The sequence below is a fragment of the Pelmatolapia mariae genome, linkage group LG14 (assembly GCF_036321145.2).
Source record: "Pelmatolapia mariae isolate MD_Pm_ZW linkage group LG14, Pm_UMD_F_2, whole genome shotgun sequence".
NCBI lineage: Eukaryota > Metazoa > Chordata > Actinopteri > Cichliformes > Cichlidae > Pelmatolapia > Pelmatolapia mariae.
In genome coordinates this window covers 21420478-21440803 of record NC_086239.1, presented here as the reverse complement: position 1 = coordinate 21440803, position 20326 = coordinate 21420478, and the positions used below count along the sequence as shown (strand labels likewise).

Sequence of the window (20326 nt, the reverse complement as noted above, 5' to 3'; positions counted from 1 at the left end):
TTTGAATATTCTGTAGTTAATTAAAGATGAAAAGAATGCAGTACATACAATGCAATAATAAAAGACCCACAGCACTATAAATGGACAGCTAGACCGATAGATGTGTTTTCAACCACAAGGAGGCAGTTTAGCTCCACTGTAGAGAAAAAATGGACGAGTTTCCTACTGAGATAATATACAAGGTCTCTGCAGAATTCACAGCCCTCTGTCGTAATATTTAATGTATGAGGGGCAATTTACAGCATAATATTTACTCCTTAAAGGAGTTATGGCATGAACTCATCAATAGTAGTACTACAACAGCTGCTGGTATAATAAGAATAAATATTTTATTTTTCTTTTCATTGGAATAATAATAATAATTAACTAAAAAGACTACTAATTTCTATGGTAGTGAGAGCTGCCTTCACTTCCTCTAATCGGCGATTAAAAAAACATAAACATAATTATGTAACGCAATGCACTTATTTCAGTGATAAAAAAAATATGTTAAATACCGTATTCATAACCACTAACTTACATTCACAATGAATCAGACACGTCTCAGTGCTATTTTGATTCAGTTTTGATTTAGTTAAGAATTACCCTTTTTTTCCCTTTAAATTTTGTCCTGCATTTATAACCTAGAGTAGTTAGCTAAAAGTAGTGCAGTTAAAAAGCCCTAGTTATTTACTTTCGCTGTTTGTTCCGGCTTCTTCTTGGCATTCTTATGGCATAGCTTACTTATGTAGTTTACGGCGAGCCTGAAGGTATCACGTTGCTATGGTAACTCAACGCTGAAACCTGAGAAGTACATTCAGCGTTTAGTTGAGATAAAACGGAGCCACGTGTCTTAGAATCCAGCAAAAGCTGTCTAAAACGGACAAACACGCAATGGAGAAACTTGAAGACATCGAAAGTTTTCTGAAGAATGTTGATGAAATAAGTGAGTAATGGTAGAAGTATAGTTTGCTAACGATATTAGCTAACACAAAGTTATTCTCTTGTACCCATTTTGCTAAGTTAATTAGCTGTAAACGCTAGAAAACTATTGTGTTCAATAAATATTGAGCTCAAAACGCAAATGTAGTGTATACTTCTGTGCTACTGGGAACTTTGTTGGTTTGAAGGTGTAGATTGTTGAGCTATTTCTTTACTTTTAGCCCTATTTCAAATGCCAAAGTAAAGCCTCTTGGAAAAGATCTCTCTATTTCTTTGAATTCTTTTCAGGTCAGCTTGTGGAGGACCTAAGGTCTTCTGATGCTGAAGTCCAACAAAAAGCAATGGAAAAAGCTGATTGCTATATCGCTTCCTTGGCAGAGCCTTGCAGAACCAAAATCAACAAGACTACAATCAACACAAACCCACCGCCACTCCCTCCTTCCATAGTAAAGACATGCACGCAGTCAACAGCATGTGTCTTAGTCTGCAACTCCTTGTATCTTTCTCTGTCTCTCATCCACTCTCTGACCCTCAGGCAGGAACACTACAGACACTAAAAACAGCTTATCCACCTTGTTCTCTCTTGTTCTTTAAGAAAAAGAACACGGTGTACATTAAGCAGTGAGTAGGATTTGACCTCTTTGCTACTGTTATTGTTTTTTAAACCATTTTTTCCTCTTTTACAGACTTCACAGACTGAAACTCCAGGTGAGCCACAATGAAAATAAATGTCTCTGTGGTTGTCAGTTGCAGTGATTGAAAGCACACTGATACTGTGCCCAATAATGAAATATTTCAACCAAAGAAGCAAGAACTAGTATCCATTTTTCAAAGATAAATTAATAAAGAACATAAATGATTTATTCCTCCCATGAACTACCATGCATTAGAGGATATGAATGACTTGAAATCAGTGATGTGCTTTGAGTTGATTTGTCTAGAGACCCTTTAGTCAAGGAGCCTTGTTAACTGTTTAGCTCACCAAGGTCTTGCATTATATCATCAGTCTTATTGCTTAAACATATGCAAATGGCAGTAATCTTTAGGCTAGTGTACAGTATTTTTATATACTGAGAAGCGCTGTGATGACATCCCACTGAACCCAGCACCCTGAATGTGATATTCCATTTAAAACAGCTTTTCAGCCGGCACTTCTTTTCAAGTCTCCCGGGGGTAAAACTCATTAACAGTTAAGCTGCAAATGTGTAAAAAACTCACACCTCTGTGTGTGAATCTTCTAATATTGAAATTAACACACCATACACTGAATTCATGATGAGTAAGAAAAATAATCTTGTGCTCGGGGCTGAGAAAGCAAAACAGATTTTAAATTTCTCTGGCTCGTATTTATAGAGTAATATCTAGCTTTGTGTGAACCCTCTTTGCATTATAAACACACACTCTGCACACTGTCTGGATCTGTGTAGTTACTAATAATGGCTTTCTAAAACGACTGTAGTTTAAAAATAACAGAGCTTCTCAGACAGCGTTGGTTTGATTTTGTTTATTTAAATGGTGTGCAAACTCTCTTCATTCTGTGCTCGTTAAAAATGACATTTTTTGACTATTTCCTCCTTTGTAGTACTCATGCTTAAGATTATTTTTTTAATTTCTGTTTTGATCAGAGAATTTCATGAAGATTATGGAGATGGATGCAGAAGAAAGGAGAGTTCGGAAAGCTGCAAATGTGAAAAAGGCTATCGGTTTGTGAGACTTAGCTACCAAACCCTCAGAGGTCTGAGTCATCATCAGTAACAATTTGAAACCTAATCCGAGCTCCAAGCAATCAAAATATATGTATTTTTATTGTTTGTGTGTCTGCAGTTTGCATTTCTCCAAAATACAGGATTAGGGTTATCACCTGTGATGAATCAGACTTCAGAGGGTTCACCTGTTGTAGATGAGCATTTCTCTATAGTCATTGCACTGCTGAGCTGACAGTGTGTTCTTTTTAAATGTAACTGCTTGTATCCATCCCTGCAGCGTTCAAGGACAAAGGGAATGAAGCTTATGCTCAAGAAGACTATGAAACTGCTGTAAAGTATTACAGCGATGGTTTGGCTGAAATCAAGGATATGCAGCCACTGTACACAAACAGAGCTCAAGTAAATACCTTCAATCTATGCTTTACAATGAAAACACAGACTGCCCTTTTTTCTCAGGGGAAACAGAGCAGAGATGCTTTTGTGTGTTTATGTGGACACAGAGTGCATTAGGCATCTGTGAAACAGAACTTTAGAGATTTTAATTTTATAATCTTTGTTACCATCTGCAGTGAAATTGTAAAATCATTATCTTCCCTTTCAAAATGTCCTGTCTAATGTTTACATCTGTGTAGGCCTATATTAAACTGGGAAAGTACAATGAGGCCATCAGTGACTGTGAATGGGCCCTGAAGGTAAGGTCTGCCGCATGTGTTATACTGAAGTCTAGTGAGCTCACCAGCAGTTTAGAAATATTCTCTAAAGAAACTGGGATGTTTAAAAACTGGAGAAAAATGCATTTGAGTAGATGTTTTTCTTTATGCTTCTCCAGAATGTAAAAGACACAAGTTTTGGGGGGCAGATGTGCTCTGTAAACTGTTCATGCAATTTTCTCCAGTGCAGTGTGTCTGAAGTTCAGGTTGAATATTTATTTCTTACTGTGCTAGTGTGCTGGAGTCATTAAACGACCATTATGTAGATGAAGAGCTTTATTAAGTAATCCCATGATTATTTCCTTTCTGCCAGTGTAATGAGAGGTGCATAAAGGCTTATCTACACATGGGTAAAGCATATCTAGGATTGAAGAAATATAACGAGGTGAGTAAGAATACCTCTCATTACAGTTGTACGCCTGAAGTAGAAAGATAATAAGAATTCTCAAGAAATTATAAATATGTTTCTGATTAAGATAATGTGGACTCACAGTAATCATCTGTAAATCTGATTTCATAATTATTTCAATTTATTTATTCCAAAATAGGATTATGTCTAACACAGATAACCAGTAAAGCAAGATTTATTTTACGAATCACATTAAAGTGCACTGTAGCTTTTTGCAAACTGTATACCAGTTCTGCTGAGAGTCTAGAATCTTCTGGAGTCTTTAGTACATGATTGAAACACATTATATAGAAAATGATGCAGAACATTTTTCCGTTTTTAGGCAAGAGGCTGTTTTGAAAAGATAGAAGAAATTCAACCTGGGAAGGAAAAAATAGTGAAAGGTAAAGAACTATTTCCCATGGACTACGCTAGGAAAAGGTCCATTAATGAAAATCGCCATCTTTGGTCATGTATCATCCAGAACTGTTTTAAGATGGGTACAGCACACATTTATGTTTTTCTTTGAAAAACATCCACAGTGGTTTGTTTTTTTTATACTTCGCTTAATTATTCTGTGAAAAGAGTCATATGTTTTCCTAACAATATAAAGCCATCATACTCCTCAAAAACATGACAGTTAGAGGAAGAATGCATCTGTTCATTTTCTTCCACTTATCAGGGTAGCACCCTGTGACAGCTGGGAGTCTATCTCGGTCTATCACAGGGCTAACGCATAGAAACAGACAACCATTCACACTCACATTCACACCTATGGCCAATTTAGAATCACCAGTTAACCTACTGTAACATGCATGCCTTTGGTCTGTGGGAGGAAGCCAGAGTACCTGGAGAGAATTCACACAGGCAGGGAGAAAACATGCTAACTCTACACAGAAAGGCATCAGCTGGATTGTGGATTTGAATTCAGGACTTTCCTGCTGTGAGGTGACAGTGCTTAAAACGGCCCCACTGTGCCGTCCTTGATAAATAAAAATATACATTTAAGTGATGAAATATCCATCCACATGAAATATTAATCAGGTAATTAAAGGGTTAAACAGTATTTTTAGCATACAGGACTCTTTGTTCTCAGTCTGATGGTAAGAAGGCAAAATGCTTACCAGGCCAAAAAAGTAGAGTTGTATGTAAAAGAGTAGAAAGGGTTTAAAAACTTGTGATTTTAACTGTATGAGTCAGTATGAGTCCTTTCTTGGGCCCCTACTTTTACACACGTTATTGGAACTCCCTGCCCCTAACACATATGGTACGTGCACAATGACTGAGGCAGGAAGAGCAGCAGTGAGACATCCTCATGTCTTATCCTGTCAGTGACAAAAGATTAGACAGTGGTTAGATCAGAAATAGTTTGAAAAGGAGGAGCTTGAGTGGAGGTGGGTTGCAGTGTGACTTCCTGAGGCAAATTGACTTTAGGCTAACTAAAGCAACTTAAGTAGTGGGCCCTGTACCAGATTTGCTGATCAGATTCATATAATGGTACCAGCTGAGACCTAAGCTGATGTGACCTGGGATTATGTGGTCTGCTAGCTTGACTGACCTGGTTTATCTGAACTAGCACTGTGCTCTATTTTGTTTTATTCCCAGACAGAACCTAACCTTCCTGCACTTTGTTACTTTAATGCATATGATGCATCAAGTTTAGTGTTTTACACTGATTTTGTTTTTTTTTAATTTGGGCTATTAGGTCATATTTGATGTACCAATGCATTTCTTATACATTGGCAAGTGACCTCTTTCTATTTGAGTGAATATTAATAGCAGGTGGTAGGTGTGGTAGTCATGCCAGGTTGACAGATGCACCACAGGAGACTCTTCTCAGATAGGGGCAGCTGCACTTACTGCTATGGAATAACTCACTTTCTCTTCTTGCTTCTCCATTCTCTTTTGTTCTCCTTTGCAGAATACCTGACCCAGGTTGATTTGGGAAAGGAGAAAGAGACTCAGGAGATAAAGGCAAGGGAAGAGTTTGACAAGGGGAAGAGGAAGGCCACAACAGTGGTGGAGCTGTTGGAGAAGCTGTCAAAATCCGGTCAGATTGCCCTCTACTACTGCGGAGGATTGGAGATTCTGTCACAAGCGCTTACTGACTGTGAGTGTTTCTCCTTTAATCACTGTTTTCAGTTTTTTCTTGGTAGACTGCTTCTCCGGTGCACCTATTTGTTGGTTTTATGACAAAAATAAAAACAACAACAAAAAAACCCCGAAACGGATTTCAGGCTAGATTGGATAAGAAGACTTGAAGCAGAAAAAGAGATTACAATAATATGCTCTAAAAGCTTGTGCTAATTACAAAAATGCATTTTTAAGTTTTGCAGGATTTCTTCATGGTAGGTTAAATGCCTACCATCCATGAAGTCCTGCACCATTAGTCTTTGGTACCAGTGACAGTGGAGCAAGTGTGTAAATGGTGGCTGATGTCCATTAAGTATCATCAGCTTCGCAGACGTTAATTTAAAATGAAAGACGTGCCAGACAGTGTTCTTTAGTTTATTTAATAATGATCAGTGCATTAATATCAATCCAGATTCCATATTGGCACAGGGCATGTATCCAAATGTATTTTCACTTTTATTTTATATCAAATATTTTCTTAAATTATTGAATTTCCAGCTATTTTTTGTGTTTTCTACCAGAGACATGTCTAATCAAGATATTGGTTAATTTAAAAAAACAATTCATTAATTTTAAGTACTGTATATTCCTTTTTCATCCTGCTTGTAGAGTGATGCAATTTTGTTCTTGAATCTATAAATAAACAATGAATTGCTTCGTTAAAAACACCATTACAGTATGTTTAAAAGTTAAGTATTTTTTTCGACAGGCCTCGTAACATTCTGTACTTTTAGATATCGACGGTACAGACATCAGAGGTTTGCTTTTTTTGAAAAACTACATCTACCTCGGTTGCTGCTGTGTTTGTGTTATCTGTGTTTATTTATTTTGTCAGGATGCTGGCTCAGTTAAAATAGAAGAGAATTAATAATCATAACAGTGCTGAAATCCTCTATATATAGTCACGAAAAAGAAAGTTTTCAGGACCTCTGTGCAGTCCTGTGACTTGCAAGCAGCTTGATAGCTACATCCGAGAGCCTCAGCTAGCATGTTAAATTTCATGACAGTAAAATTAGAAAAAGACTGAAAAAGTGTGGTTTGCTTGGAAGGGTTACCACGAGAAAACCTCATCTCAATCAACGAAAGCAACATGCAAGCTATTGAATTATTGTTTTTTCACAGGACTGCACAGTCTGCAGAGTCCTGTGAAAACTTTCTTTTTCTTATAACTCTACATATAAAGCAACAGTACTTTTGTTAGAAACTTATCTTCAGCGATTGCTCCTGAAAAATGTTCCTGTTTATTGTCCCTCCAACAGTGAAATGATATATCCACCTTTACATGTGAAACTGTTATTCAATAAATAATTTTCAGGCTTTTGTGCAGTGCCACTTCTGTGAAATTTTTTGATTTCTTCTTCACTGGTTCTTTGCATTTCCTTATATAAAAATCCTGGAATTGCCACTCTGAATTTTTCTTTAGTGTCTAGTACAGACAGAAGGGTTCTTTTTCTTTTTGTTTTACTGTGCCTGGTGAAGCAGCTTTTGTGCAATATTTAACAAAGCATCCATGATAGAACTTGTCCATTTGCTAAGCTCAGCTGCATTATTTCACTCTGTCCTGTAGGTCACTACTGAATGTTGGAACTTGTCCATTGACACACTAGATTTGTGATAGCCTGGTCCCGGGCACTCTCCATGGACATGGGCCTCAAAATGACATGTTTATATACATTTTAGTGCAAGAAGTGAGCTGTTGAAAAGAAAAATATCTAATTCCTTTTGCTTGGTGGTAGCACAGAGCTTGTTTCTCAAGGTTTTAGATAGGCAGGGACACACTCTTATGGGCCTGATTTCTTCTTGGGTGAAGTAGGGAATTGGGCGGCCAACCACTATTTCACCCCATGCTCCTGTTTGACAATGATACACTCAGGCTGAAAAATAGCTGATATGTTTACCAAGTCCTCTGCAGTCTGAAAAGGGGCCACTGTAGACAGGGAGCAATTGAACTTCACTGGGTGATTCACCCTTCCTATTTGAGCTGGTGATATTTTTGTGAATGTTTTTGACCTGCCAAATAACTTTGAAAGTCCATGCTACTAATGTAACTCTTTTTAGTTATTGCCACAAGGCAAAAATGGCAGTTTTTTTATTCAATAGCAGCACTGTAACAGTATAACTCGCCAAGGTCAGTGGCTCCCTCAGAAGTTTGTTTTTATGTCTACTTATACTTTAAACATTCAACTACAAAAGACGTGGTAATGAAGTGCATCGAGTGTTCTGCTACCTGCATTGTAAACTTTCAGGTATTTTGACTGCAGGGGCAAGGCTGATGAAACTAATAATGTTTAAAGTTCACCACTCAGCAAACCATAAGAAAATAAAGCACATCAAAATGAAATGGTAACTCTCTCTACTTCTTCTTCTTCTTCTTTTTTTTTTTTACTTGTATGACTGTTTGTAACATAGGATGTTATGTTGCCCTGGGTATTGTCTGCCAAATGGCAAACATCTCTTATTCAATTTCTCTTTTTTCTTCATTTAGAAGAATAAAAGTGTCATGTCAAATGATATAATGCCTGTCTTACAGTGCCATTCAACAGAAAAGGGCAAAACTTACATAACTTACGACTGAAAGGATCTCAGCAGGGCTGACATTACAAGCTTTCTCCCCTAGAAGTACTCCTTCACCGCTCTGCATTACTTCGTCTTCTTTGGTATTAGATAATAAACTGTTTCTTACTTTGCCTTAGTCTCTTAACATGTTTTATGTATTTTTCATTCCTGCCCTTGACTGTAAATCAACCAGTGAAAAAGGTGCGTCTGTAAAGTCTCTAAGCTGCCTGATGATGTTCCACTGCTTTCCGTCTTCTTACACCATATATTGTTCTCTTCAAACAGGTACAGGGCAGACCCTTTTCAGGCTGAACAATGGCTTTAGTATCATCACCAGCAATGTCACGGTGAGAAGGTAAGGAGACCAGAGGGAGAGGTAGCAGTGAGCCCTCAGTGGAGCTTTGACAGATGGACTTAGAGACGGGGGCATACAGAGACAATGATGGCATAAACTCGAGAGATCATTCACCGCCCCCTCTCCCTCCTCAGCTGTTTCTATGATAGCCCAGAGAAGAAAAGATGATCACACTAGAGATTGAGATGAGTGCTGAAATAAGCAATGGCCCCTGTTCTGTCCCAGAAAGAGGGTGTGTTTTTGTACTAGATACAAATTATGACTCCCTCGTGTCAGATCAGTAAGGTTATTATTAACTTGTCACATACTTTCAATGTAGTCCATTGTTAGCAATATCCCTTTTCAAGCTGGAACACAGTGTCCAGGAAGCAGAGGGTGCAAAGAAACTGCAGTCTGAGCTTGATGGAAATACTCAGTAAGGCTGCTGGTGTGAGCCAGATAAATCACCTAACACCTATGTGAGCCACGAAGCAGGGAAAGCCAGTGCCATTGTGGCCTGTCCTAATCACAAATTGAAGGGGCACTCTGAGTTTGGGTGCTCTTGGTCATTTCTGAGAGTTAAAGATAAGCAGGAAAAAAGGTCTAGAGTGCTTCAAAGTTACATTTTATACTAAATATAGTATTTTTATTTCAAGGTGTCTTTCAAGCTCTTCACTTTTACATATATAGCTGAACCTAAAAAATGAATGAATATTTTTTTGTGAGTGCCTTTTTAAAAAAATAAACACTGTTCTGCAGTAGGGTTGTTTCATATAAAATTATCAGCTATGTTGTCTTTGGGTTTTATGTTTACTGACATACTCACATTGCTTGTATAATTTCTCTGCAGTTGCCTGTTGGAGAAAACAAATGATCCAGAGAGTCGTGAGCTGTGTGTGTCTGTTTTTAAAATATGGAGGAGAGTTTGTTGTGGAAATGGTATGTCGACAACTGAGGTATACATCAGTGTCTGTCTTTGTCCATGTATCAGTTTACTATCACCGATTTAGAAGGAAGTAGAGAGTAAAATAAGAAAACAATACTGTTGACCTCTAAATTGGTATTGTGGTCTTTATGCACATCTTGTCAGTATTTTGTTGAATATGTTTTTTGTGCTTAATCACCCAAACTACAGACGGGTGACACATGGAATGTCTAGCATTTTGTGCAAACCTTGATCATTTTTGCACACTGTGTATCTGTAATATAAATACCTTCATTATCAACATAGGATTAATAATACAATGCTAAATTCATTAAAACTAGGTTGTTGTTTACTGGGAACTGACAATGGGACCACTGTGTCTAGTGTATCTGTCTCTTTATTCTTCTTTGTTTTTCCACTGCTTTCAGATGAAAACCAGAAGCTGTTGATGACATGTCCGGTCGCCACACAGTCCATTGTTCATTTGGCTTCATCGGAGCATGATGAAGTGGCGAAAGAATGTCTGGCACTGCTGTCAGTGTACTCAGAGATACCACGTGGCAGACATTTGGCCATTGAGAGCCTTGATTTGAACATGTAAGATATTACTTTATGTTGTCGGGAGATTCCACTAGCGATGACTCAGTTGGAGTGAAGATTCAGTTATTGTCCACCATAGTCAATCGCTTTGCAGGGACAGGGAATTATATATTATATAGACAGAAACAGTAATGCTCTTTTACCTCCTCCCTGCAGTGGAGGGACTTTAGTCTAGCCCCGGGCAATATGTTTGTTATTGTCACTCCAGGGGCGACATCATTTTAATGATATTTCAAGAACTTTTGCTCTGTCATTGCTCTGTTAACTCTGAGCAGCCCAAATAATTTGTTTTGCTACCCGTATACCTGCGGCTGAGCAGATTTTCAGAAAATGTAAAAAGAATGATTTTTATTGTCAATGTATTTTTGGCATTATTATCCCAGTTGTTGGTCCCAGGCTAAATGCCATCATTATATGGGAACAAAATATTAATTTCATTCAGTAATATCTTCTCCCTCTCTCTTTGTTTATCTGCCTTTGCTCTTATCTGAATGTAAAGGTTAGTGAGGAACCTCATGGTGTGCGTCTCAAAGCCAAAGAAGCAGCAGGAGAACACAGCGGTCAACATTCTGCAGAACTTTGCAACAGAAAGCCGGTATGAATCATTTCTAACCCAACAAAATACTCAAGTCATGATCACTTCATGCAGTCTTTACAAACTAATAAAACAGAAACAAGACCTACGGGACACTCCTGTTTGCCTAGCACAGATCTACCTGTATCAGCAGAGGTCTAGAGAGAAATAAACATGTGTTATCCAAGCCTTAATTACACTCATTAAAGCCAAGGCTGCTCTGCTTCTGATCGACTTAAACTTAAAGATGCTATTTTAGTATAGTATACATATAAACAGTATAGATATCATACAGCATTCTAAACCTTTAGTATTGAATCAAAGGGAAAATGACTGTGCAGTGCAGATACAAAGCTCGCAGCAAATCCATCTGACTTTTACTGCCTTTGATGTGGATGAGTGACAGTCTTCAGAGACATGACAGTCAGTGCTGTTTGACCACTAAATTGAATTGTCCTGTATCTCTTGTATGACTTGGACATTTTGTGCATTTCGGGAGTATTTACAATTGGTGAGACTCTAGGGTTCGAAGATGAGTCACTGGACTCTTGTTCAGCTTGGAAAGAGGTCCCCTCCTTTGAGGTTATACACAGTTTTCTTTTCTTGAAGTTCTTGATTTGCTTTCTTCTGTCATGCATGGCTGTGGAAAACTTAACCTGACATCATTCTCTCACCTTTCACTTTATTCTCATTGTAAAAACAGTACACAGGATATTGTCAATTTGCTACTTTAGTGTGACAGTACTGACCTTCTGTCATTTTCCATATTTATACTCAGACAAATCCTGTTTTGCATTTGCAGCAGACATGTTTTTTAATATATATATATATTTTTTTATTTTTTTTATTTTTTTTTTCTCTTGCAGGTTTTGTATTCAGTTGAGAGATGTTTTGACAGACTCAGTCATTCTGCCAGTTACAACAATACTGGTAATATATGCAAATACTGGTTCATTTTATATGCAGTTTGTGTGCATGTGGAAAAAGTACTCAAGTGTTTCCTGTATTTTTCAGAAAAATGTCAACACGTCCAATCAACATATACTTCCGTCACTGATATCAGGTCTCGGCTGTCTGGCTAGAGATGACGTCCTTCGTCACAAGCTTGCTCATGATCCTGATTGTTGGAAAGCCTTTCTGGTTGCTGTTGTTAGTAATGGTTACACACTTGTCTCTTTCTTTAGAAAAGTGCAAATTGCTATTCATTGTGTTGACGTCATATGCCAAAGAAATTAAATGTCTTCTATAGTGTTGTCACAATGAGACAGAAAAGATGTCTGCTTATTATTTAGTGGAGGGTTTTATTCTCTCTCCACACAGAGGACATGCATTGCATCTGAATACAGAGAGATCCTCTACTCTTTACTTGGCTTGATTGTGAATCTTTCAACCGTCACCTCCCCTGTTGTCCAGGTAAGTTCTCAAGTTCTCTGACTTTTCTCCTGACAACTTGAGGAACAACATTCTTACTACAAAATTCATTAATAGTAGTAAAATTGATAGATTAGACTATATTAAAAAAATGAATAAAAGTCAATGGGCAAGGAAGCAGAAAGAGCAATTATTTGTTGTGACACCTATTTAAAGGTGAATTGAATGTGAAAATTGGATTATCCACTTTTCCATCTGTGGCTGTTTGAAGGAGCTTTCTATTTCACTCTGCGACTCCTGTGTGGATCTCCTGAGGCATAATGACGAGGGAATCATAACTGTGAGTAAAGCTTATGTTCCAGCACTCTGAAGACTTGAACCTTAACAAAGAATATAGACTGATCAGGCATAACATTATGACCACGGATGTGTGAAGTGTACAGCACTCATTATTTCTTCATCATGGCTCCTTTTAGTTTGTGGGATATATCAGCTATTGTCGTCAAGGTTGATGTGTTAGAAGCTGGAAAAATGGGTAAGCGTAAGGATTTGAGTGAGTTTGACAAAAGTCAGGTTGTGGCTTGACAACCAAATCACAGCATCTCCAAAACTCTCTCTCTTGTGGCGTATTACCAGTCTGCAGTGGTCAGTATCGATCAAAACTAAGGATCACTGGTGAACAGGCGACAGAGTCAAGCATGGCCAAGGCTCAATAATGCATGTGGGGAGCATGTGGTTCAACTCAACAGACAAGCTACTGTTACTGAACAGGTTAATGCTGGTTCTGATAGAAAGGTGTCAGAATACACAGTGCATCGCATTTTGTTGCAGCAGACCAGTCAGGGTGCCCATGCTGACTCCTGCCCATCGCCAAAGCTCTGACATTGGGCTTGTGAGCATCAGAACGGGATCTCGGAGCAGTGGAAGAAGGTGACCTGGTTTGATGCGTCATGTTTTTTCTTTTACATCACGCGGTGGATGGCTGGGTGCACTTACCTTGGGAACACCCATCACCAGGATGCACTATGGGAAAAAAGCAAGCACTGTGATACTTTGGACAATATTCTGCTGGGAGACCTTGGGTCCAGCCATCCATGCGGATGTTATGTTATCATGCACCACCTATCTAAGAATTGTTGCAGACCATGTGCACCCTTTCATGGAAATGGTACTCCCTGATGGCTGTGATTTCTTTCAGCAGGATAACACACCTTGCCCCAAAGCAGAACTGAGGTAAGGTGTTCCCTTACCAGCAAATCTGTGGGATGTGCTGGACCAGCAAGTACAATCCATCGAGGCCACACCTCGCAACTTACAGGATCTGTTGCTAACATGGTCCCAGATACCACAGCACACCTTCAGGGGGTCCATGCCTCAATGGGCCATGGGTGTTTTGCCAGCAAAAGGGGGACTAACACAATATTAGGCAGGTGGTTATAATGTTATACCTGATTGGTGTATGCAGTTTCTTTATTGGTAAGAAAACTCAGACTATTGTATCACTTACACATATATGTCCACATAAAGTCACATACACATTCAGTCAGTTTGCAGTTTAAAGTATGTCAGTAGTGGACTTTATATAAGGGTCTGTTTGCCTAGCCTGTATATAGACAGTACAGCTCATATGTTTCTATTCCCAGAATGTCTTCCAAGTGCAACAACATAATCAAAATTATCTTCCACTTTTATTGGTAGTCTCCTTAAAACTGACATTAGTTTCACTTGATACCCACTTTGCAACACTTATTTTGCCCGTCATCACTTCAAGTTGCTAATTTCATTAATGTATAATGATTATTGCTATTTCAAGCTATAAAGTGGGTTGGGCTAACAGGAAAAAATAAATTAATAAATAAACCCCAAACACACTAATTGCATGCATATTTAATCCAGTGTTATTATTAGGGATGGGTATCGTTTAGGTTTTATCCGATACCAGTACCAAACCGGTACTTTTGAAACGGTGCCGGTGCTTAAACGGTACTCGAACCGGTGCTTAAAGAATGGAGAACACACACTTTGTCATTGGTCATTTTAGCCTTTTTGGCCAGGGTGAAGGGAGTACCTGCCATCAAACAAGAAGACAGCCGCATGTAACTCCAACGGTGTTTGCTAGTTCACCTTACATGCGTTAATTTAATAACGTGGTTAGCCTACTCAATGTAAATTACACACGAACAACATTAAGCTACTCACGCAGAGAAGAACAGCTGCTGCTGCCATCATCATCCGTCATCATTTCTGCTACACTGGCAGGGCTAGGGGAGAGGACTCTACTCTTCGGGTTCTTGGGGGATGTTGCTAACTCCGGGTCCGATAACAGGCAACCCACCCGCAGTAGATGTGCTCGGTGTGAGGTCTCGCAGCAAGCTATCAAATACGGTGCATTTCTTGGCTTTTAACAAAATGCTATATGTCGCCAGGTGTTTCATCAGATTCGAGGAGTTACCTCCTTTGCACAGTATCACCTTAAAGCACTTGTTGCAGGCTGCTGAGTTTGCATCTTTTGCTGTGAAGTACAGCCAGACTTTTGACTGCTTCGTCTTGGGCATTTTTAATCTGTAGCTCTGCTCTAAAAGAACGTACGTACCTGAGCCTGCCTACTACGCTTGCAAAGGTAAAATGATTGGCTAGAATCCAAAGTGCATGATACCGGTACCCATCCCTAGTTATTATTACTATTATTGTGTTGCTATTTTGTATATTTACTTATGATTAGCTTTGCTGAGAGGATCTGTAATGAGCATGTATGTTCCAATTATACGTTGGAAACGACAGTTAACATTTGCTTTAAAGCATGAGAAAGTTGTCTTTATGGTAAAATATTAAGTAAAAACTTCTTCAAAACACCCTTCAAAGTTTTTAAAGATGCATTATTCACATTATTGCCAGTAGTGGCTTTAGACCAAGCTGACAGCAGCCTGAAACCCAGTCTGGTCCTAATTTGTTGTTAAGAATAACCTCCTTTGTGTCGGCAAACAAAGAGAAAAGAAGGAACAATTTTTTTCATCACTTTTGTTCTATTTTGTCTACTGCACACCCACATATTGTGTAGTTTGTATCTTCAAAATATTAAACTGTGCTTTCAAAATCCTGGATAATACAGTGCAATTTAGACATTTTAACCTGCAATGAGTTTCCAGTTTGTAATAGCCTTATTTTTTATTATTTTCTCCACCTATTTCTGAAAACACCCTTTTTCTTCAAATGTTTTTTTCTGCTAGTTTTCCTTGCCCCATAGCAGTTTTTTGATAATCTGCTATCCAAATTCTCTGCTTTGTTTTTCAAGCCTCTACTTTTTTCAGTCTTGTATTATTTCATTTTCTAATGCCAGCATTCTTCATTGTTCTCCAGAGAGCCACAGGTGTGCTAAGCACTGTCCTCCCCCAGTCCTCACAAGCCGTTCAGCATGTTATCCAAAGGGAAATGGTCGAAACCATGTGCAGGCTCCTGAAGGTGGTAACTGTGCACAATCATTCTGATCTTCCAAGTGAATACTAATCTGTTGCCCAAATGTCACCATAGTTATCTGCTTCTTCTTGTTGAAAGATGTCATTGTATAACACATATTCATTTCATAGTAGCACATGTAACTACTTGGCCTAAGCTGAATACGTTGGCTTATTTGTGAGCTTGGTTATTTGTCTTGTGCATTCATGTTCATACATGTATCATGTATCATCAAAGCAAAACAAAATGCAACAAAGCCAGAGACCCAAATTTTCTCTATATATGCATATTTGCCGTAATTCCACTAAAAGACAGTTTTTCTTCATATTTCACGTGACCTCTGACTGTCACTATAAATTTAATGTTTATCCACATTCATTCTGCTGGTTTTAATGTCATTGTTATTTTTGTGCTTGCCTACCCAGGGAACCGGGCAGACTGCCACTAAGTATGCCATTAAGACTTTGACAGTGTGCACTGCTGCCAGTCACTTGGCACGGGAGAAGCTGGTGAACTCTGATAAAAGTGAGGAATGATTGACGTGTTGGATTTAACAAGCTCCTTCATTAGTCCATGAATAAAATTTGAGTGCTGACCTAATATTCAAATAAAGTGTGTGCATGTGTGTGTTGATTCACATATGAGGACAGTAAATACTACAGCCACTGATTTAAAAAAAAATCTTTAGGTGTTTTTAAATATATTTAATATACATCCTAATTGCCTTTCATTTACTATTTCACACAGAATTGTCTATTTTACGTCGTTTGCTGAGCTCCAGCTGTGATGAGATGGTCTCAGGAAATGCAGCCCTGTGCTTGGCCCACTGCCTTGATTTGGAGGGAGTTGCCAGTGACCTGCTGGGCACTGATATTGTGCTGTTGCTGCTGCGGCACGCTGCAGGGGATGCTAAGAGGACAGCTGTGCAGCAAAATGCAGCAATAGCTCTTGGGAAGTTGTGTCGATGTGAACCCAGGTACCCTCTCACCCTACTCGATAAAGCCACGTAAACACTAGAACCAAGTCGCTCACCACGTATTGCTTTGAAGCTGACGCCATGTTGCTTCCGGACATTGCACGCTTCCTAGGTGGCATTTTAATATATTTACTAGCAGGTCTTATGTCAACCAGCCATATTCACTCTCATTGATAGTCACTCTAGTCACGTATATCAAAGTTTATTAGTAATATAGTTTATAAATTACCTAACTTTTAACCCCGTTAAATTTCATAAATTCGGTTTAATGGATGCCTGGATATTAAACTTAATTGTTACACCTGGTAGAGCAGTAACCCTGATCATTTTATTACAGATGAAAGGATTTAGACAGTTTTTAACTCTCAGTGATGCCGCACTGATCGTGTGACAGCGGAGTTTGGGCCCAGGCATGGCTAATGACGTCAGACTTAAAGACCGGATTAAGACTCAACTGTACACTGTGTTCGTGTTTTCCTCCAAAACAATAAGTTCCGTTGGAGCAGCCTTTCAACGCCTCTCTCTGTCTCTCAGACAACAAAGTAAAGCTAGTTTTCGGCTACGAGCCCGACACGGAACCCACCGTATTAGCCAGATGTCCCTTTACTACGGTTCGGAGTCGCGGACCTGTTTTATATACGCGCAGAATAGTTTTCTATATGAGATCACTGCAAAAAGTGCAGCCTTACCTAACGTCCACCCTACTGTTGCTCATTTTATATTAAGATTTAAAAATCTAGTTGGTATTGGTATGGCGAGTAACCTTCAGTAATAGTAATAAATCACACAGCAATAGTACATTCATGTAGTTGTAAAAAACATGATAATATATTAAGTAATCCAAAGTATTCAGAATATGTTGCTCTCATTGAGTATCCAACTACCAACCTCTGTATATTTTATATATTTATTTTATTTTTACTCTATTTAATTTGTAAAATATGTATACACACACACACACACACACACACACACACACACATATATACACACACGTAGACATACATATTTAGTATACACATTCAGTAATATGCATACACTCTTATATTGTACATATATTTATTCATATAATTCTCAGATTTAGCCATTCTTATATTTGCTTGTTCTTATGTTATTGTACTTTGCACACCCCTGTTGCTTGTGAAGCTCGCACACAAGAATTTCACTCACATGTACTGTACCAGTGTACCTGCACATGTGATGTGAGAATAAAAGTGATTTGATTTGAGTAACGTAACGTCACGTAACGTAACGTAACGTAACGTAACGTAACGGAATACGTTACAAAATACATTTTGGGGCATGTATTCTGTAATCTGTAGTGGAATACATTTTAAAAGTAACCTTCCCAACACTGAGCATTGATAGTAGAGGTAAGAGATATAGCCTAAATATTATATCACAATATTTCAAGAAATTCATGAAAAGTATATTTTTGATGATACAGAAAACAATAATGGCTCCATTACTGATGCTGGCAGTAGCATTTATTTTAGTGTAAGTAAATAAATCCTTCTTTTCCTGCTGCTGTAATGATGAGGCACAGCCTAATTTGAAGTGCGAATCTATTGAAACAAGAACCCAGCAACAGCAACATTATAGTGTAATAGTAGTGTCACAGCATTATATCCAGCGACACAGCAAAAGTTAAACGTGAGCAAAAAAGTAGCCTACGTAGTGTTTTCACTGGAAATTTCAGTAAAAATATAACATGGCTATTTAAAACTTCAGTTTAAAAATAACTAAAATGACTTAACTTTATAACTTTTTGGAAGCCTGTGATAACACTGAAAAATATTTTCTACTTTGGATTTTTTTAAATCTTTGAATGACCTTTAAACCAGAAGCTTAAAGCGCTGCTTTTGCAAAGAAATAATAAAATTTAGCTATCAATTATTTAATTAAATTAAATTAATTGTTTAATTTAATTTAATTTAATTTAATTTAATTTAATTTAATTGTTTAATGAGCTCTTTTTTTCTCTTTAAAAAAAGAGCTAGTCTATGGAGTAGCATTATTTGAGGATTTTATAAATATTTGGGAAAATTAATGTTTTTTAACAGCCTGTAAAATAAATGAGAAGAAAGCCCTTCTAAGGATCTAGAACATGTTAAGTTCAGTTCAGTTCAGTTCATTTTTATTTCAAACATATACATTCACCAACATTTCATAAAATCATTCCATGCAGTTGTTTGAAAAGGAGTAGGCAGAAGTATATACTTATTTAGCCCTACCCCCTCAGGTTTACATCCTCATCATCTAAATTTGAACAACAAAAACGTATACAGTGCCTTCAACTTAGAACATAACATCACTCAAAAAAAAATTTTTTTCTCTCATGTTCAACTAAAACTATATTTAGATTTGCTAATTAGTAGAAGAAAATAAACATCAGTTTGACTGCTGTCTTGAGTTAATTGCATTTTCTTCATTCTTATACTTATTTAAAATTTCTTTTTTGAGTTTTATTTTAAACTGGTTTATATCACTACTGACCTTTATTTCTTCTTTTAACTCATTCCAAAATTTAACTCCCGCTATTGAAATAGACATCCTTTTCAATGTTGTTCTTACTCTTTGTAATTTTAAATTCCACTTCCCTCTAAAATTATACCTCCCTTCTCTTTCTAAGAACCATTTACTTATTTCGATTGGGAGCATCCCTTTCCTTGCCTTATATATTATTTGCACTGTTTTAAACTTCACCAGATCCTGGAATTTTATAGCTTGCGTCTTAATAAAGTTAAATATTGTTTCTCTGACTCTCACTGAAGAGTGAAATTTGAGTATGAACATCCATCTACTCATAAATCCACGAGGATATAAATAAAAAGTGATCACGTTCTTAGCTAAGCAGTGATGTGCTGCTGTGGGCCATCATCCACTATAGAACCTCTGCGATTATGCAAGTACAACTGGAATAGTACACTTTATAATAGGAGCCGGCAGCGACAACGTGTCTCTTTATTCCTAGAAAGACTAAAATATTCCTCCAGGCTGAAGCACTTGCGTGTGACTGTGTTGAGGATGTGTTAGTCTTCAGTTCCTGAGCTCACACGAGTGTAGTTATAATTAAATGCCAACCAACTGAATATATTATCGCTACTTTCTTTTGCAAAACAAACCACCAAAACTTTTTCTTCATTTCCAGACACATGAGCAAACTTCGAGAACTACACGGCCTTGAGATTCTGCACTCCTGTGTAAAGCTCATCTCATGAACACCTGACCACACATTTTATAATATCCTTCCTTGACCCCAGTCTTGTTTTCTCCTGTATTCTGTTTTAGGCGTTGATGCGTGCTTACCTTTGGGTAAAAGTGAAAGTAAATAAAAATGAAGACGTGCCAGTCCTGGATGTTTATTAGTCTTCCTATTTATTAAATTTCATTTAAGATTATATTGATTTGCTATTACAGAAAACCAAGTCTGACTAGAGATTCATTAAATATTTGCTGTATTTCATTTGGATTTGAGTCTCCTCCTTTCTCCTTGTATTTAAACAAGGTCATACATTGTACAGCAACAACATTCTGTGCTTATTTTTCATGGAGGTATTTCATGTATGAATCGCCACATAAGTGCACCCAGTTATACCTTGTTTATCTGTATCTTATATGATTTGAATGCCATTATTTTATAACATCAAATATCTTCTTCTTGTACAGTTGAATAAGC

At 37.7% G+C, this 20326-nt stretch overlaps 1 protein-coding gene across 1 annotated transcript; it reads left to right on the top strand.

Moving 5' to 3' along the window:
- The first annotated feature begins 873 nt into the window (after positions 1 to 873).
- On the top strand, positions 874 to 19950 carry ttc12 (tetratricopeptide repeat domain 12). Its single transcript, XM_063494232.1, is given in 21 exon segments — positions 874 to 925; positions 1210 to 1367; positions 1630 to 1651; positions 2547 to 2624; positions 2905 to 3026; positions 3260 to 3319; positions 3651 to 3722; positions 4069 to 4129; positions 5647 to 5835; positions 8700 to 8769; positions 9599 to 9687; positions 10102 to 10270; positions 10773 to 10868; positions 11714 to 11777; positions 11862 to 11996; positions 12168 to 12260; positions 12490 to 12558; positions 15576 to 15677; positions 16097 to 16196; positions 16419 to 16647; positions 19799 to 19950. Coding segments are annotated over 21 exon segments (2100 nt in total). The 3' UTR covers positions 19869 to 19950.
- Positions 19951 to 20326: the final 376 nt, after the last annotated feature.